Source organism: Aquila chrysaetos, chromosome 18 (assembly GCF_900496995.4).
Source record: "Aquila chrysaetos chrysaetos chromosome 18, bAquChr1.4, whole genome shotgun sequence".
Taxonomy (NCBI): Eukaryota; Metazoa; Chordata; class Aves; order Accipitriformes; family Accipitridae; genus Aquila; species Aquila chrysaetos.
Genome location: NC_044021.1, coordinates 24089015 through 24108658, shown reverse-complemented (window position 1 = coordinate 24108658; position 19644 = coordinate 24089015). Strand labels below are relative to the sequence as shown.

At 43.2% G+C, this 19644-nt stretch overlaps 1 protein-coding gene across 4 annotated transcripts in view; it reads left to right on the top strand.

The window, feature by feature from the left end:
• Positions 1–19644, top strand: part of KIAA0319 (KIAA0319 ortholog) — a 60689-nt gene that overhangs the window by 9239 nt on the left and 31806 nt on the right. For all 4 annotated transcript variants that reach the window (XM_030042050.1, XM_030042053.1, XM_030042052.1 and 1 more), the window contains exons 2-3: positions 4043–4204; positions 12466–13238. In XM_030042050.1, coding sequence (XP_029897910.1) covers positions 4156–4204; positions 12466–13238 — 822 coding nt within the window. In that variant the 5' untranslated portion in view covers positions 4043–4155. The remainder of the gene's footprint in view (positions 1–4042; positions 4205–12465; positions 13239–19644) is intronic.

Below are 19644 nucleotides of genomic sequence, written 5' to 3'. Positions count from 1 at the left end.
GGTAATGTGTTAGAATGAATGTGCAGATGATCAGCATGGGCAGGTGCATGCTAGTGAGTTCAGCTGGAAAGGCTTAAGAAATCATCTGTTTTCGACTGGAGATCACTGCTTGCATAGCTGAGAGTCAGGATAGGTTCACCAAGGGGACGTCATGCTTGACCAACCTCTTAGTCATTTCATTATGGAAGTCTGGCTTGGTAGATGGGGGCAGAACAGTGGATATTGCCCACCTTGACTTCAGTAAGGCTTTTGACACTGTCTCACACAACATCCTTGTAGAGAAGCTGTTGAAATAATGGCTGGATAAGCAGATAGCGAGGTGGACTGAAAACTGGCTGAATGGCTGTGCCCAGAGTGTGATGGTCAGTGGCACAAACTCTGGTTGGAGGCCAGTAACTAGCGGTGTACCTCAGGGATCAGTACTGGGCCCTGTCCTGTTTAACATCTTCATTAATGATCTGGATGATGGGGCACAGTGTACCCTCAGCAAGTTTGCTGATGACACAAAACTCGGAGAAGTGGTGGATAGGCCAGAGAGTCGTGCTTCCATCCAGAGGGACCTTGACAGGCTGGAGCAATGGGCTGACAGGGACCTCAAGATGTTCAGCAAGTGGAATTGCCTATGGGGAGGAACAACTTGATGGGGACCACCCAGCTGTAAAGCAGATTGGCAGAAAAGGACCTAGGGGTCCTGGTGGACACCAAGTTGACTGAGCCAGCACTGTGCCCTTGCCGCAAAGAAGGCTAATGGTATCCTGGGCTGCATTAGGAGGAACATTGCTAGCAGGTCAAGGGAGGTGATCCTTCCCCTCAGCTCAGCACTAGTGAGGCTACACCTTGGGTGCTGTGTCCAGTTCTGGGCTCCCCAGTACAGATATGGAGCTATGGGAGGGAGTCCATTGAAGATGATTAAGGGACTGGGGCATCTTTCCTATGAGGAAAGGCTAAGAGAGCTGGGGCTCTTCAGCCTGGAGAAGGCTTGGAGGGAAGTCTTCAGTGTTTACAAATACCTGGAAGGAGGGTGTAAAGAAGATTGGGCCAGGTGGTTCCCAGTGACAGACCAGCTGGCAACAGGCACAAACTCAAACACTGGAGGTTCCCCTCTGAACATCAGGAAACACTTTCTTACTGTGAGGGTGACCAAGTACTGGTACAGGTTGCCCAGGGAGGCTGTGGAGTCTCCATCCTTGGAGATACTCAGATCAGTCTGGACATGGTCCTTGGCAGCCTGCTCCAGGTTGTCCTGCTTGAGCAGAGGGGGGTAGACAAGGTGACCTCTAGATGTTCCTTCCAACCTCAACCATTCTGTGGATTGATTGTGTGAGTCTGCATAGTTTATTTCAGTGCAAAATGAAACAATTTCATTTGCATCACCTTTACAGTGAAATAAAAAGACGATGCTCCATGTTGTGGGACCTTCAGGACTTAAACACTCTTCCTCTCCTATGCTGAAGTGCTCATTTCTGTTCAGTTGCTGATGGTACTGTACCCTGATGCTGCCCAGGGCTCAACCATTTCAGTGGCTGCATTCGAAGCAGGACATTTGGAATGACTTGGCTTAAAAAAATAAGAACTTTGGGGCTTTTTGTCTGTTACAAAACCAGATAACTTTATAGGTGACGGAAGGACAGGAGAGTAATTGGGGAATGCAAGACAGTAAAAAATGGCCCTGTTGCTGAAGAGTTCGTATCAGAAGTAGTGCCTGGAAGCATCTAGACAACCTGTTGTTCTAAGGTGAAGCCTTACTAAATTAGTCCTGCTCACTACAGAGGAGCACAGCTACATCTATTCTGTCAGGAATCGCTTCCTGAGAGAACATCTAACTGCAGATATCAAAATAGTATCATACTAGAAACAGTGTAGTGTTATTGTGTGGTGTGTTTTGGTGTTTTTTGGTGACAGTTATTTCTTGTGATCGGAGATAACTTTTTTAATTGTGCAGCATATGAATAAATTGGGAGACCAGCTTATTCAGTGTTCTGGCCACTTTGCAGCTGCCTTAGGAAGGGGACTTTTTTTGATGTTGGATAGAACAAAGGTCACAAAAGTCAGGTTATATTTTAAATGAAGTATCAGGCCTTTGGAAAGTTAATAATAGTCTTTCCTGGGTTTGCAGGGAGCTTACCCAAAGCCTTATCTTTTTGTACTTAGGACTTGTTTTTAAATCTAATTTATTATTTTCTTTTTTTATCTTGCTTTAGTGATGCTCTGTGGTCATTTTGCTTATGTCTTGAGCAGAGTTAGTGTTTGTACCACAGACTTGAGAAGTTGTCAGAGTCCAGTACACTCTGACCAGGTTCTTTTAGATATTGCAGGTGTGGAGGGTGTAACGTTTAATATCAGATTTACTTATTTGGAGATACTTGTTGTGACATGGGGTTTCTGATTTAGCGGAGCAATACAAAATATACTGAAATCACAGTGCAATTGTACATTACACTTGGCAAAGTATAGCAATGGCAGTATACAGTTCAATCGCAATACCAATGTGATTCCCATTACTGGTCTCTACAATAAGCTCACCATTGCAACACTGGGCATCCTCTGTCACTGGAAAGGAATGCGTGGGCTGAAGTCAGCTCAAGCCCATTGCTGTCTTCAAAATTTTGTTAGTTGTTCAGTTTTTATGCTCTGTATTGGGCTGATCTGTGTGTTCGCTTCCCCTGTGCTGGTCTGGCTAGCTCAGGGAGATATTCATACTAATGAACTAAATGGGAGAAACATTTACATCACCAGTTGATCCACTGAACTGTCGATAGATGTTTAACAGCACCTATCACCTAAAACAAAGGCCAACCTCTGGTCCCCTTTGTGTTGAGATAAATACAGGGCTGGCTTTGCAAAAGCTGTGGTCAGTCACACCCTACCTTATTTCCTGAGCTTCCTGGGCGCATTGCCTTTGCCCATCTCCTTCGAGCCTTCCTCCATTGTAGGGGTTTATTGGTCAGTCACAAAAGTATAAGTTGCAGACCACAGTCCAGTTGCTCCTGTGCTTTACAGACATGCCATCTACAAAAGATCCTTTCTCTGAGAGCAGGTGTCCAGCTGCTGAGCTGCTAGGGTTTCTACTGTAGTCCAGTCAGCCTTAGCAAGAGGAGCATGTCTGAGTAACTTCCTTCTTCCCTTAGCAAGGGAATAAAGCAAGATGGTCTTTCATCATATAAAATTGTGTGGTAAAGAACCTGTCAAGAGCAGCCAGTTAGCAGTATTTCTATCATATGTAAATACAGGCAGCTGAAATATGAAAGTCATTACCTTTACCAAGTCACATAATGAACATCAAAGGGAATTGCCTGGGATACTCTGTCTTGAGAAGTACTGTTCTCCGAAAAAAGCACTGCTTGTGTTTTTATTTACAGAAGTGTTTTTTGGTCAAGCATCTACTTAGGATCCTTTGGTGGCAGGGGAGGGAGGAGGGAGAGTTGTGAGTTTGGCTAAACTAACTTTTTTCCTTGCATGAATAATGTTGCTTTGAACTATTCCTTCCTTAGTAGGCCTATTTTTTGCTTAGGCTGCCATATTTGGAGAATTTAGTGTCTTGGCAAGGAATGTGTCCCTAGAAATTCTGGAGAAGCTCTGCTTGCATTACCTTGATAGCTGGGAGAGAGTAGCTTGAGGGCTGCCTCAAGAGATGACTTAACACTACATGGATTTTAGCGTGGATGATACTGTCCATGACTCCTCAGTTAAGGGTACCTGCTAGTTTCTGTTTAAAGTCAGAGCAACACCAGGGTCTGGCTAACTGCAGACAGAATATTTGTGGGGTTTGAGGTACAGGAGCCCAAGCGTGCAAACCTTTCTGGGACATTTCTGCATCTCCAGAGAATGAGATTTCCAGGTAGGTAATTTGTTCTGTGTCTTCAGCTTGCCTGATCTACTGTGTCATCCATCAAGAAGTCAGGAAGTATAAATAATAATAATATTAAATAAATAATAATAAAGGCTAATAATAAAGCCTACATTTAACCTGTCATGGCTTTTACTGTGACATTCTAATTAATGCTCACATCTGACCGATTTTCTCCTGTGCTGTCTGTTGCAGTGCTTCATGGCCACAGCAGGGAAGTAAACAATATTAGAGGAAACCAACGCTAAGGTATACAATTTCCACGCAGCTGGTTGGAAAAGCAGTTGTCACTGCCTTCCTGGTGCAGCATGGCATTTGGACTTGGTGTTCTCTACCTGTTACTATGGGCAATTACAGGTAGGAGTTTACTTCTTGTGTGAGTCACACAGAATGAGTGAAGCAAATGTTCCTGGAGTGTGTATGCAAGTGTGAATGAAATATGAATAAGGCAAGAGCTGGGAAATCTTGTGATTCCTCAGTGCAAAAAGTTCTTGCAAGGTACAGCGTTGTAACTGGCCGTTGATGGCAACGGAGGAAGACAGTTGTGAGTAGCTGTTTGGAACCAATTCCAATAGGGCTGTTTCAGGCGAGATGCATGGGGCAAGAGTGGGTAGTGGGAGAGTTCAAAGAGTTTTCCTTCTCTTTCTCTTGCAGGATAGCAATTTAAGAATGAGAAGTTGCTTGTGTTCTAAGCTACCTTTTTTCTTCTTACATCTCTCACCTTATCTGCTCTACAGACATGTATTTTCTTTCAAAGACCACAGCAAAGTCCTGTAAGTTTCTGCTTCAGCCACAGAGATAGGTAAATTACTTCCATAATCAGACAGATGAAGAATGATAGTAATTTTTAATACTGCCTCTATGTCGTAGGGAGACTTAATCTCGTGCAGGCAGTTTTGACATGGCAACTACAGAACAATATATGCAAACATGGGGTTTATTTCTTGAAAGGACGGTGTTTGAATTCTGTGGAGGGTGGCAGTATGTATATTAACAGGAATTGAGAAAATAATACTCAGTTATCTGGCTTTCATCTCCTGTAGTATAAACAGGATTGGCTGTTTCATGAGGGAGAGCCTTGCTAATGTGCTACGTCTTAAATTGACTACTGAATTTGGAAACTTGGATGAGGGGTGATAGGTATTAATTACAGCTGAGGGGGGATAGGCATTAACTACAGCTGTGCTCATACCTGGTTTGAAGTAGTCCTCAAGATCACTGTGAGAATCTCATAGTGCCAAGCTTTTTGAGGACAACATGGAGCTGAGGCTTCTGTTGCTGTAGTAAACAGTAAGTATGCCTTCTGTAAATAAATAAAATGTTCTCCTATGAGATACTGAGTACCTGCTGTAGGGTCCATGCCAGTATCTTCAGGAAAAAAAACCACAGCAACTTCAATAGAAGGCAATAATGTGCAGTAAATACTGAATTTTGGCTGTAGAGGATGTCACAGTTTTATGCTTTTGATAATGCTGTTAATTGTTAGCAGGCTAGAATATCCTCCATGTGCATATAGAAAGTCTTGTTTTTATTCCGTAGTTGCAATTTTGCTATGCTCTCTTGATTTATATGAGAACAAGACCATTACACTCAGACTGCTGGGTGTATTCCAAGCCTCTCCCTGTATCTCGGGTACCAGCACAGAGTGTTTAGGGGCTAATACATCCTAGTATCACATTATTTTAGTATAAATTTTAGTATTTATTTATTTCTATTGTGATAATTTGCAGTGTTTTCCATGTACTTAATATTAACTCTAAACTGGAAGGTACTTGCTGATTTCCAGGGTGTGTTTGTTGATACATCAGTGGATGCTCACCTTTAGACTTAAAGGACTTCTTTTTTTTGTGCAAGCTTGAAGGTGAATTGACTCAGGCTCAGAAGTTGCTAGATGTTCATTCTGCATTTTTTCTCTGCACATGAGCTTGTGCTTCTAAAGGGTAGTTTTCCTTTAAAAAAAAGGTTTTCTTACATTTGTTTTAACTTAAGATATTGAGAAGGCTGACTTAATATGAGAAAAGCTTGACATTACATTGTTGAGAGAACAGAGAAATGGGTTAATTAGTGAGTATCTTAAGAATGATACTGAAGAGTATGCTCTGGTTTGTCAAAAGAAATTGTGGGCTAATCTCTCCTGTTTAGATGAAATTTATTTGTTTGTTTCTATTTTGTGTGTAGTGGCTTTTGGCTAATAGTGTTTGACTGTTTCATGAATGTGGTAGGTTGACCTTGGCTAGCTGCCAGGTGCCCAGTAAGTCACTCAATCACTTCCCCTTCTCAACAAGATGGGAGAGAAAAATATGATTAAAAGCTCATGGGTCGAGATCAGGACTGGGAGATCATGTACCAATTATAGTCAAGAGCAAACCAGACTTGACATAGGGAACTTTGATTAATTGGCAATAAATGAAATTGAGTGGGATAATGAGAAGTAAGAACAAATCTAAAAACACCTTCCCCCCCACCTCTCCCTTCTTCCCAGGCTCAACTTCACTCCTGTCTCGTCTGACTCCTTCCCCTGAGTGGCTCGGGGGGATGGGGAATGAGGGTTGCAATCAGTTCATAGTACTTCGTCTCTGCTGCTCCTTCCTCCTCGCACTTTCTCCTGCTCCAGCGTGGGGTCACTCCCACAGGAGACAGTCCTTCACAAACTTCTCCAATGTGGGCCCTTCCCATGGGCTGCAGTTCTGTAAGAACTGCTCCAGCATGGGCCCTTTCCATGGGGTGCAGTCCTTCAAGCACAGGCTGCTCCAGTGTGCATCCCCCACAGGGTCACAGGTCCTGCCAGAAAACATGCTTCTGTGTGGGCTCCTCTCTCCATGGGTCTGCAGTTCCTGCCAGGAGCCTGCTCCAGCACAGGCTCTCTGTGGGGTCACAGCTTCCTTTAGGGCTCATCCACTTGTTCCAGTGTGGGGTCCTCCACGGGCTGCGGGATGGAGATCTGCTCCACCATGGACCTCCATGGACTGCAGGAGGACAACCTGCCTCACTGTGGTCTTCCCCACGGGCTGCAGGGGAATCTCTGCTCTGGTGCCTGGAGCATCTCCTCCCCTCCTTCTGCACTGACCTGGGGGTCTGCAGGGTTGTCTCTCTCGCATATTCTCACTCCTCTCTCCTGGCTGCTGCTGTTGCACAGTGGTTTTTTTCCCCTTCTTAAATATGTTATCACAGAGGTGCTACCACTGTCGCTGATGGGCTTGGCCTTGGCCAGCGGTGGGTTCCTCTTGGAACTGGCTCTGTCTGACAAGGGGGCAGCTTCTGGTGTCTTCTCACAGAAGCCACCCCTGCAGTCCATTTCCCCCTACCCCCAACTACCAAAACCTTGCCACATAAACCCACTACAATGAAAAACAAAGCTAGAACAGTAGGCAGATCACCTAATGGGTACAGGTATCTACCACTGACTAATGTCTGTGCCTCTCAGAAGGCTTGAGCTGGATGTGGCAATAGGTAGTGTGTACCATGTACCATGCCTCTGCCACTCAGCATGTCATGCAATTCGGATGATTGACTTCCCAAACCTGTGGATGCAGCTCCTAATTTTTCCACATAGGCATTCCTTATAATGCCAGTCTCATTTCACTGGCTTATATCCATACATTGATGAAATCAGCTTATATTGAAATAGATTTAAATTATTCTGGTCATTAATAAAAATCAATAGGTTTTGCGCTAATGCATCCAAAAAGGATTTTTTTTTTTCTTTCCCCTATGAGAGATAGGAGACATGCTTTCCACCACAGAAACAACAGTTACTTTGCAACTGGGAATCCAACACCTTGGAATCAATTCAGCCTAGCTCTCGTCTTGAGCAGGCATATTATAATCTGGCATTTGAAGCAGGACTTGCAAGTACTGCTATTGAAATGCATTTCTACAAATATAATAGTGTTCTCATGGCTGACTCTCAGTTTTCTCATACTGTGTGTTCATATTGTGGTACTTTGTTCTGAGATTAGCCACTCCAACAAAAATGCAAAGATGGATTGGCAGGTAATTGCAGTCACAGGTGTTGTGCAGCCTAGTCTCCTGTTTTTAACTCCGTGCAGCCCAGCCATAGATTACATGACATCCCAGAGTCTTTGCTAGACATCACCAGTATCCTTTTCTTTACTGTAGGGGAGGGTGTTTCTAAATACAAGACAAATTTTCAACACAGTTCACTATTGCTGGTCTTGGACTTTGAAGAATAAGATGAACACCATTTTCTTCCCATGTATCTAATGCATGAAACACAGGCCAGGAGTGTCAAAGGACAATTTAAGATGTAGGTATGCCTTTGAAATGACAGTGGAACCATTAGCCTGGGGTTGCAGTGTATCCTTTGTTACTTATACTGCCATGGCTAGATGTTCTAGTAATGTGTTGTGGTTCACACAGGTCTTACCAGAGAGACAAGATGGTATAGTGCCTGATTATGATCTCTGAGATTATAGTGAGTTATGCAGTATGCCAGGTTAGTTCACATTGTCCATGTCTCTGTAAGTGGTCTGGTGTTTCCTTGTGGAGGGATGTAATGGCTGCGCCCATGCATCTACCCTTCTAGTCTCCAACTGCAAATATCCACTGTCATTGATGGGACAGATGAGCTGTCTGAGTGATTCAGTGTGCTTAGATGCCCATGTGTACATTAAGGGGAGAATGGGCTGTCAGTTGGATGCATCGTTTTGGCAGGCCAGATCTCTGCAGTTTGGGCACATTTGGATTGTAAGCATATTCACAGCCTGCTTAAAAAAAGAAAAAAAGGAGGGAGGGTTTTTTAGGTGTGTGTGGTTTTTTGCTTTTTTTTTTCCCATCTTTAAATAGCACTTAGTTGATTTATCAGTGACAAACAGGGATGATAATTAATGGAATGGAAACAATACTTGGAGAGGACCATCAGGCCCACTGAACTAATTAGGGAGCTTTAACAGATCCTGGACACAAGAAGTGAATGATAAACATCACAAAGGGTGCTGTAATGGCCACAAAAGCTTTGCAGCTCATTGTTTGTAGATGTAACTAGAATACTATTGGCTTTATTTAGCTTTGTGTTGAGGATTTGCTTTTATGTAATTGAGCATTTTTTTGTCTATTTGTTCTCCTTCTCCTCCCCTTGCAGTGCTTAATCTGCAGTCAGCATCCTTACTGAGGCCCAGAAGAGCACTTTGGTATCCCAGATGTATCCCTGTTTAAAGCCCTATGAGATTTCAGAGAAAGGGAGGGGAAACATCAAATAACCTAAAATAGCCTGTAGAAGAAGAATGAAGACGCATTCATGGTGTACAGAGATGTTATCTGTTGCTAGAGAAACTGATGCAGTGACATTTCAGATGTTGATGAAGTTCTCAGTAATATGGCTTTTCTGGTTTCCAGGACAGTACTTTCTATAGGCCCTTACTAAAGCTGCTGGAGTATAAGCCTTTTTTCAGCATTTATGATATAAATTGTGCTTTTTAGGGGTTTATAACTACTGTGGAAATTGGCTCTGGCTTGAAAATTGGAGTTCAAGTTCTCCTCTTAGGTGATTGCAATTTTAACAGAAAAGTTATTTTTATTTTGCTTCTAGAACCTTATCAAAATTGTTTCAATGTGTTATTATGGTGGTAGGAAAAACAAAACTGATTTCTTACTGTTACAGCATCTTTTCTCTCAAAATTTACCAAAATGAGGTAAAAGTTACTTGGATAGATTAAAAAATCATTAACCCTAAAAATGGAATGGAAGTACTTTGTTGCTTGAAGAGAGTGGAGGGAGCAGATGTCAAGAAAGCAGAGACAGTCCTACTTTTCCTGTAGGAAACTGCTGTAGGACCTTCCATTCTCATGCAGCTCAGAGGCTTTCAGGCTGTGAGAACAGTGTGCCGTGTGAGCTCTCAGTGCTGTGCTGCCAGCAGTAATGCAGTGGGAGGTGATTCTGGTCAAATGTGACTTTTTCTTGGTGCAGGGTCTGAATCTGAGCTCTTCTCTATTGCACATTCCCTCTTGCCCCTTCTTTCTGCTTGTTGTACTGCTTGCTGCTAGGGAAAACAAATAGACCAGTCCACAAGTGGACAGTTCTGTCTTTGCAGGATTTCAGGCCAGCATAATTAGCCATGATGAACCCAGTGTTGGTACCCTGTCACAATTTACTACTGCCTGACTAAAGAATATTTGCCTCCAAGTCATTCAAGTGCTCATGGTTGTGTGACCCTGCCAGAGAGGGGGAAGAGCATCTCTTAGGTGTTGCAGTTCGTCTCTGTGTCTGGTTGAGGAAAGTTCTCCAGCCAGCTGTGACAGAAGAACAGCTGTGTTCCTGCTGGGCTCTTGACATCAGTGGACTCGTGCACCAAGATGTGAAAGAGTGGCAGCATGCAGCTCAAAGAAGGGTGTGGATGTTTCCTCACTAAAGGAAGGAATCTCTTTAAAATGAAGCTATGTTCCACTGTGTGAGTGTTTATTAGGGGTTTGGTGGGGGGCATGGGGTTTTTTTTAGGGTAACCAACTTGCCTGACTATGTCTCTAGATATGTCAGTGTTGTCCTACTGTAGATGTAGCAAGGTACAGCTAAAAGGAAGGGGAACACTTGGCTTGCAGAACTTTTAGGCTATTGATGGCCCAGGCGCCAGAGGTTTTTCAGGGCTTGTAATAAAGGGAGGCAGTCTTTCTGTTGGTAACATGAATGAGTACTTCTGAAACAGTAAACAGAATTGCATGATGCTATTTTTTTGCCATTACTGGTCAGAGTAGAACAGTGCTTTAATTTCTGAGTTCAACTAACTAAAGGAAAACAGCTGTGCTATGATCTCAGGTAATCTCAGTGATCTAATGTAGCACATTCACACAGAGTCATGTTTCTGTTTTACCCTATTAAAGACCTGGTTTTCATCTCCCTGCTGACTTACAGGGTTAACTAAATTGATACAAAAAAAAAAAAAGGCACAAATCCTGAGCACCTCCTGGGTGCAGATAAAGATACTTCATGTCTGGGCTATGTTAGAACAGGATAAGTTGTTTTAAATTCATGTTCCCCTGGATAGATTTTTCACTGAAAGTGTAAAGTGTAAGAGTAAACAGCATCCCAGATCTGTGAAGGAGTAGCTGGAGTCAGAAAAATGGCACTTGAAGCTGTTTATCCTTTTTTGTCAGCTTCCTATTCAGCTATACCTGTTTGCAAATCATTGGTCTTTTTTAAATTTTTTGTTTCATGTTTTTCCTCCCCCCAGATAGCCAGCTCTGCAAAACCATCATAAAGTCTTGTCCTCTCTATACCTCAGTGTGAACTTAACCTACTTTGCAAGCTGTACGTTCATTCCACGCAGTATGATGCCCCACAGGTATTTCAGTAGCTGTATTCAGATCATGTATTGGGAAGGAGTGTACTGCAGTTCAGCCCAGAAGATGTGGTGGGAACTGTAGCGTGGTGGTTGGATACACTGCATGCGTAGGAGAATCTGCATCTCCAAGGCTCTAGGTCATGGTCAGACCTAACCCCTATTGCCAACCTATTCCTACTCTTTGATTTTGTTTTTCCTGCCCATCAGCTCAATGGATTTGAGCTGGAATCCATTAGTCAAGCTTCTTTTTTCTTTTTCTCCTGCCATATATTGTTATGAATAAAGAGGTTTCTGCTGCCAGAACTCAGCTGTTAATGATGTGCAAAGCAGGCAGAGTCAACTTTGTCTTCCATTACTGTGTTAGCTCCACAGTGGTGACATCTTGTTTTCATTGGTTGAATTAGCAAGTCTAGTTGAAAACAATGTTAAGAAGAGTATCCTAGTTTTACTCAACTATTTCTTGAAGCATGATTAGATTTTTCAAGTTGTGTTTTGGAGAGAGGAATTCAGTTATAATTCTGAATTATAAAGAAGAGGAGCAGTTATAACCAGGGAAAAAATCACCTAGAAAATATGTTAAAAATTGACTGAGATATACAGTATGTTGATTCATGCTTGATTTGAACATTTCGCACTCAGTCTGTGATGTGCTATGAAAACAATTCTGATGTCATACTGAAAGATTACAACTTCACTGCAAAGGAAGGAAAGATGCTCCCTACTGGAGCAAGCTTTTGGGATTTCACATTAAGTAGTGGGTAAAGAAGCAAAAGTTTGAGAATTTGATGCAGCTTTTATACTAGCCCCAGCAATTATGTTGGTGTGATGCACTCTTCATGAAGTTCAAGTGAGATGGCAAATGTTTCTCCTATGTAGATTTTTTGCTGCCTTCTCCCTCAAATGAAACAGTGACATGTTACAGCGTCTTATTTGAGTTTAGTTTTAAAATGTTTTTCTGCTCACTATAATATGGGGGTAACGGAGGTACCCCATGATTTTTGTGTTCCCTGGTCTGTTCATGCTTTTAATTATTGGCAGCTCTCTTTCATCTCTATATATTTGTATTTGTAGCAAGGGAGTAAGAAGTACTTCGCAAAACATATCAAGATCCTACACTGAAAAATCCTCCAAAGTGCAAATACTACTGCAAAGGGACATGCTGGGAAAAAAAGTGGTGGTGATGTTAGTGAAAGGAAATAACCTTATTTAAGCAGGGTGCTACCCGTCTTTATCTTGTCTCCTGTGATAAGCCATTTTTGGTCACAGTAAACTATATTACGCCTTGGTTGTACTGTTGTGCCTTACGTTGGTGGTGTTGTTTCAGGTTCCAGTTGTGAGCAGTGCAGAGAAGGAGCCACGTACTCAGGTGCAGTAATATCTCCCAACTTAGAAACCACTAAAATTATGCGAGTTCCTCATGCTATGTCAGTGTCTGACTGTATCGCAGCATGTTGTGACCTATCTGGTTGTGACTTGTCCTGGATGTTTGAACGACGCTGTTACATCGTGAATTGCCAACACAAGGAGAATTGTGAACCTAAAAAAATTGAAACTGTGAAGTCCTATCTGACTTTTGTGCTGAGGCCTTCTCAGAGGCCAGCCTCGCTGCTAGGATTTGGACAAGTGATCCCAAGCATGGTCCACTCTGTGGGACTCCAGAATGAGCCATCTGAGGAAGTGAGTAGCCTCAAGGAGCTGTCTCTGCTTGGCAAAGATCCCAGCCTTGAGGAGATACCTGAATACATTGATGATTATAAAGAGTTGGAGCAGGACCCCTTTCAGGTGAGCATCAAACATGAGCAGAAGGAGAGCACGGATTATGCTGACTGGGGCCTGATGGTGCCAGGTGAAAACGGCTTCAACTCTTCTGTGGGTGATGACGGAGATAACCAGGAAGACTTTGCTGAAAAGAAAGGGGACGCTGGGAAGGTGGAAAGCCTTCTGAATAAAACCAGCTCTGAACTGAACTCTGTCACTGAACACTCCACAGAGAGGTTGTCATCTCTCCCAGAGATTACACCATCCCCTGGGAAGACATTTGAAAGTGAAGCAGCTGTTCAACTTCATGCACAGCCTGATGATGCTTTGCAAAAAGAGGTATGTTTGCCCCTCAGGAAGCAGGCGGAGTATGGTGAGGCCACTTTGCAATTGTTTTGGTTTTCAAATCATATTAGGTTATTGCTTTGTAATATAACCCTAACACTCAAATGACTTACAGTCCTGTTACAGTGTAGAAAAGGCTGAAAGGGAGAGGATTGTCTTAATAGGCAAATGAATCGCTAAAGGACTGTCTTCTGTCAGGTGATAAGGAGCAGAGCTGCTTTTGGGACACTGTGGGGTTTCCTTGGAAGTGTACAGATGAGGTGGCTTGGACTTGGTATAATAGTGTTATGGTATTCTTCCCTTCTGACCCTTGGTGACTCATTAGAAGAAGTTAGCTGAGCAATACTAGTGGACCATCTAGTATCCAAAGGCCAAGACCAGTAAACGTAAGTTCCTCCATCAATAAAATTAAGCCTGTTTTATGGGTTTCATGTTACTACTTTGCAGTGGTGTTACAGATATAATGGTGCTGAGTAAATACCTTTTATAATGCTTTTAAAATGTATAAGAGAGGGAAGGTACGTAAGGAGGGACAGTGGTGGTTTTGGACCATGATGTACAGCAGGATAAAGTGGATGAGGTGTTTCTGTTCTCGAAATACTTTTCTTGAGTCTGGCAATAAGAAAAATAAGTTAAATGCTTAAAACCTAATTTAGATATTTAAGATGCACCTGTTCTCTATTTATGCCAACCAGTTTGATCAGTTGAGACCAAAGGGGCTCTGGTTCCTTAAGAACAGGGTGGGATCAGTTGGAAAGTTGAATCAGGCTGTCAAGTCAACATTTACTGGGTTTGACACACGCACCTGCTAGAGTGAAGAGGAATGAAGCAATGTTAGCTGGATTGCTCCAAATTCCACAAGATTCTGTAACCAGCAACTACCTATCTCTTGCTGTAAAACTGATAATTTATTGCCATTACTGTAGGGAAGAAAAAATACATGTAAATAAGAAAGTTGCATGAAATCTGTGACAACTGAGGTTCTTGGAGGGGGTGACTGAAATGGCAAAAGTATGTGTGGAGAGCAGCAAGTCTTAAGATACAATCTAACTTGGCTACCATTGCAGCGTAGAGATGTGGCAGTTTCTGGGCTCTGCTTGGAGATCTAGATATTCTGAGAACTTTTGGGATTCTTGGGGGGCCTCTGGGAGTGGTGTGAGGAACATGAATGGCTGCTGCAGCTGGGAGAGGACAGCTAGCAGAGGCTGGGACTTCTACCACCTCCTCACAAGCTCTGTCAGCTGTTCTTGATCAAAGGGTGCTTTGGGCTTTTGCCCTAGCTAGCTCACCATCACAGAGGGTGATGCACCCTTTCAGCAGGTGCTGGGGGGAGGCCTAGGAGCTCTGCTCTGACTCTAGTCAAGAGTTTATATGGGTCAGGGCTGGCAAGCCTACTGTTGTGGGCAACATTAGGGTGCATGTCTGCTCCAGACTGCCTGGTCAGGAACAAGTAGATGAAGCCTTCAGGCAACTGGGAGGAGCCTTATGTTCACAGCTCCTGGTCCTCCTGGGGGATTTAAGCAACTCCAATACCTACTGGGAGGGCAAGAGAGCAGGGAACAAGCAATGCAGGAGGTTTCTGGAGTGTGTTGATGGTGTCTTCAAGAAGTTATCAGAGGTGATTGTGGAGCTGACAAGGAGAGAGGCTCTGCTAGACCTCACCCTTGCAGGCAAGGAGGGATTGGTCAGTAATGTGGCCATGAGGTGGTGGAGTTCAGGCTCTTGAGAGTGGTGGGAGTAAGTCAAAAAGCAGGGTCACAGCCATGGGCTTCAGGAGAGCAGCCTTTGGCCTGTTGTGGGATCTGCTTGGAAAAATCCCAAGGGAGGCTGTCCTGGAGATCAGTGGGGATGATGAGAGCAGGTTTTTTTTCAAGGATCACCTCCTCCAGGCTCAAGATAGACTGCAACTTTTATGATTGACCAAGTTGGTCTGGAGTGTGTTGGCATGTGTGAGAAGAGATTAGAACTTGTCTCCATGTGTATGGAAGAACATTTGATAACAGATAAAGTGCCGTTGCAAGTTGAAAAGTGGGTACTGCTTCTGCAAGCAGAGTTGACAACAGAAGACTTCTTTTTAAAAAGTATCTGTCATGATAGATAGATTTCAAGCAGACCTTGAAATGAGCATAAATTAACATGGGAGTTTAGGCGAGAGGGGTAGATACTGTTTGTTTTTTCTATTAGTATGCAAAAAGTACATATAAATGTACATATGCAAAGTATGAGTCCTAAGTATATGGTCCCTGCTGATAAAAATTAGAGTGACATTCTGTCATGCGCTAGAGTTGCAGTTAGTTCTCAAAGGGCAATAGCTGAGCTGTTCTTACAAAGTTAAAATTAAGGAAACACAACCACTGCTGTACTAAGCTCATCTCCCATTTTTCCTTCCATCTGCTAAGGGAAACTAAGAAGCATCTTTTAGTTACTGCCTGTGCTGTGTGCTGGAAATTAAGCCATGGAAAGAACCTGCAGTAGCTCCATGCACCACCATGTTTCTGCACTTTGGGTATGCAGTAAGACTTGAAGTTTGCCTCCGCTGTATTTTGCTGGCAAATGGAAGCCTCATTAGCACTGTGCTAAGCCTTAGCCAATTGTCAGGATCTCTGCTGACTGAACTGCTTATGCCTTGCGCCTTAGAGAAGCCATACAACTTTTGAGTTCACCTAAAGTGTGTGGCAAACAGAGCTGAGCAAATTTGTTCCCCATCTCTAAGAGATCATGTGAATACAGCTTCATGAAAGTTGAGATTTCACATCTTGCAGTGGTAATGATATATATGGCCAAGCCTACTTTGTAAATCTTTGCTTTGATTTTGCCACCCCAGTCAGAATAGAAAGATTTTGCTTTCTCTCTGTGCACTGCCTGTGTAGATGGGAGTTTCTTGCAAAGTGAAATGGAGAGAAACCTGTTTCTCACTGGGACATGGAGGAAGCATTCCTGTGTGGTCTTTATATTATACTAACATTATGCTAGGACAGCCGTTGAAATTCCTGTGGAAAGGCTGAGGAATGAGCTTGCTTCTTTCACTGCAGAAGGGATGAAGCTCCAAAACTGTGGGTCAGTCTTTAGCCCCAGCTGGTAGTGATGTTGAAGAGCTGATAAGACAACTGTAGTTAGAAGGTGATCAGGCAGTGCTCTGTTAGCAGAGCTGTAGAAGGTTGATGGGATAGCATTGAAAGCTCTTCATGAAATGTATTGTAAAATGACTCTAAAGGCTCTCTATTAATGTAGAGAAACGTTAAGAATCTGGAGAAGCAGAAGGTTTTGAGAAACTGGAAAGCCTGTGAAGCCTTTGTTTCCCAAGCAGGAATCCTTTTAATTTAGACATTCATAGAGAAATGAAGATGACAAGCAGTTTTGGCAAATGTCTTTCCCTGGCCTTCCTCAGATTCAACTTCAGTCCAGACACATCTCCTCTCCTCTTCCTCATCTCCACTCCCCTTCTTTTCACTGGACATTATGCTCAGTCCCTTTGATGAGGTGACAGGTGACACAGGAGATTGGGATCAGTGCATGGCAGTTTCCTTTTTCCCACTTATTGCTGCTTCCTCTTTTCTGCCACTGTTTCTTCCTTCTTACTTGTTTTCTCTGCTCTGGTGTGGGCTTTTCGGTGGGCCTCAGTCCCCTAGGAGGTGGCATGAAGTGCCTTGTTCCAGGAAGGTGTCTCCAGCCCTGTGCCCAATAATGTCCCCTTCCACGTGTTCCTTCTCATGTCTCCTGTTATGCATCCCCTCCACCTCCTCCTATGTCCCCTGCCCCCAGTGGCTATTGCTCTTTCTTAACTATGTCTGGGTGATTGCAGTGTTGGTGTGTGGTGGCTTGTTTTTGTCCATTGCCAAACTGGGACCACAGGGGTGACCTCTGCAGCCAGTCCCCTGCCACCCAAACTGCCACTTACACCTAACACAAACTTCCTGCTTGGCTTCAAGTTTTTCTGGTTTGGGAACTGTACTCTAGTGAAAAAGATGCTGCCTGTGATAGGATTTCCTTTTTGTGTCTCTTCCAGCAAGCAGACATTTTAATCAAATCTCATATGGATTGTTCAGGCACATATTTATGTTTCTTTCTGAAAAAACATTCCTTTGGAAACCAAATTTTGTTATTAAGGAAATCTTAAGTTTTTATACTGGATTAAAAATGCTGAGATGTCTCCAAATAGTTTTCTTACTGGTATATGATCCAAACTACCTCTCAAACTCTGGTCTTTTTATATAGGCTATGAAAATGTGAAGATCTTAAAACCATTTTTGCTAATAACTTTACGGAAATACCCTCTGTTTATTGTATGTTATACAATATTTTCCTATCCTCCACTTAATTCTGCCACAGCAATTGTATAGCTTTGTTCCTAGATCCGTGCTGATGCACTCCCTTCTGCAGCTTCCAGACAAAGCTGTTTTGACAAGCAAGACAGAGCAGGGTGGCAAAAATGCAGTTCCCTCCCTTCACAGTAGTCAGCAGGATGCAGTGTCCTCAGGTGCTGTGTTCTTTGAGCGAGGACCTGGATAGAGATTTTTAAACTGAGACCAACCAAACGCAGGCCTCTGGAGTCTGTGCTGCAGGAGCATCCTTGCCATAAATGCAGTCAGGTGTAGGGGGTTTCTGTATGTGACTTGAGATAGAGCATATGGGATTTGTCAGTTAACTGAGTAACCTGGCTTTTGGGTTTACGTCAGAGTTCAGAGTGATCTTATGGACTGTCACGCTCTAGCAGCTGAATAACGTGAATACATTTAGAAATCTGTACAAAGTAAATGCTGTCACGCTGCCCAAACCAGGAATCTGCAGTGCTGCTCATCCTTGAAGTGAGATACCTGTGAAGTATTAATTGTCTCCTTAAAATTTCCAGTTAACTGCTGATGTGTTAAGCAAGGTGAGTTTTTCAGGTTTTGGTCAGATTCCAGCCACTGCTATGTTGATGATGCAATGTTTCAAACATTCAATAGGTTAGGCCTGGCTTGGTTCTTGAGTTTATTGCATTTGCAGGAATAATGGTGCAGTCAAAATGCATAAAGCTCTACCTAAGAAACCTGAAGATGGCTGAGAGAATATATGTGATGAAGAAAGAGCCTTTTAATGTCTGATTGATATGCCTTCAGAATTGATACTTAAGAGTAGAATATCAGAGATGTTTGTATCTTATTTTGGCTTTCTTTCAGTTTTGAGGCCTGTGAATGCTGAACAGTCCTGTTTGGTTAAAAATGTATTGACTTGATCCTTAGGGGAGGTATAAGACCCCTGAAAGATGTTTTGATATTTAGATTTACCTGTCAGAAATGTTCGTTTCTTTCTTGAAGTCTGCACTTTGTGTCATACAGTACGATGGTTTGCTCTTTTGCAACTCCCCAACTGTACAATTAGTAGAGGTCCTACTTGCTTGAAATCATTACACAGATAACTGAATGCAGAGAAGCAGGGAGCAGCAGACCAGTGAAAGAGCAGAGTTTCACTGCTGACAGAGCTGCTCTCCATAAGGTTTTCCAGATAAATGAGAGCAAATGGTACTGCAGTTACGTAGTAGTCATATGTGCAGAGGGACATGGAGGAAACACTGCTGGGGAAGCAGTTGTATAAAACACAATACTAGCAGCCCTTGACTCGCCAGAGTCCCGATCAGTTGTCTTTAGGGGTACTTGAGGAAGATGCCTCCTTGAGGATGAAAGGTGGGTTGCCTGGAGGATCAGGATGGAGCAAGGCAACATGGTTGGACTTGTCCTTCCCATTCATGGGGAGAAAAGAAAGCACCCAGTCTGTGGTGTCAGCCAGGGACCAGAAGGGAAGAAGGATCCCCCTTGACATGATGCTGCTGCCTGCACTGAAACTTGGAGCTTCCCCGTGGAACTGCATGACTATATTTTTCCTTTGGGATTATGGGGGTGTGTTTGTTTTCCGTTGGAATTCTCAAGAGATTTGCACTCAAGTGAAACCCTGAGAACTGAAGGATGTGGGTCCTTGTGGTTGGTGTGTTTATTTTGTAATAAGCAGTAGTGGCTATACAGGTGGGTAAAAGCAAACAAAAAAAACCCACAAAGCCTATACCAACAGAACTGCCTACCTTACTCACTTTGAGAAAGAGTCCTTCTTTTCTTTCCTTTTCTTTTCAGCTCCCAAGCTGGAATTCAGGTTAATCTTTCCCTCCACATCTGCTCCAGCGTATCGCTCAGTGATAGTTTCTGCCTGAGAACTCAATTTCTGATACTGCCCCTGTCCCAGTTATCTGCTGCTTGCTAACATTCTTAGTTTAAGGTATCTTTTCGACTGTGACACCGCATCAGACGTGACAGTGCCACAGGGCACCTTTTTTGACTGCAGAGTCTTGCCTAGGCTTGCTGACTGAAGACATGTCTGGTGCAGAAGAGAGTGTCCCAGGAAAGGTACATTTGAGGTGACTTTGTCCCCA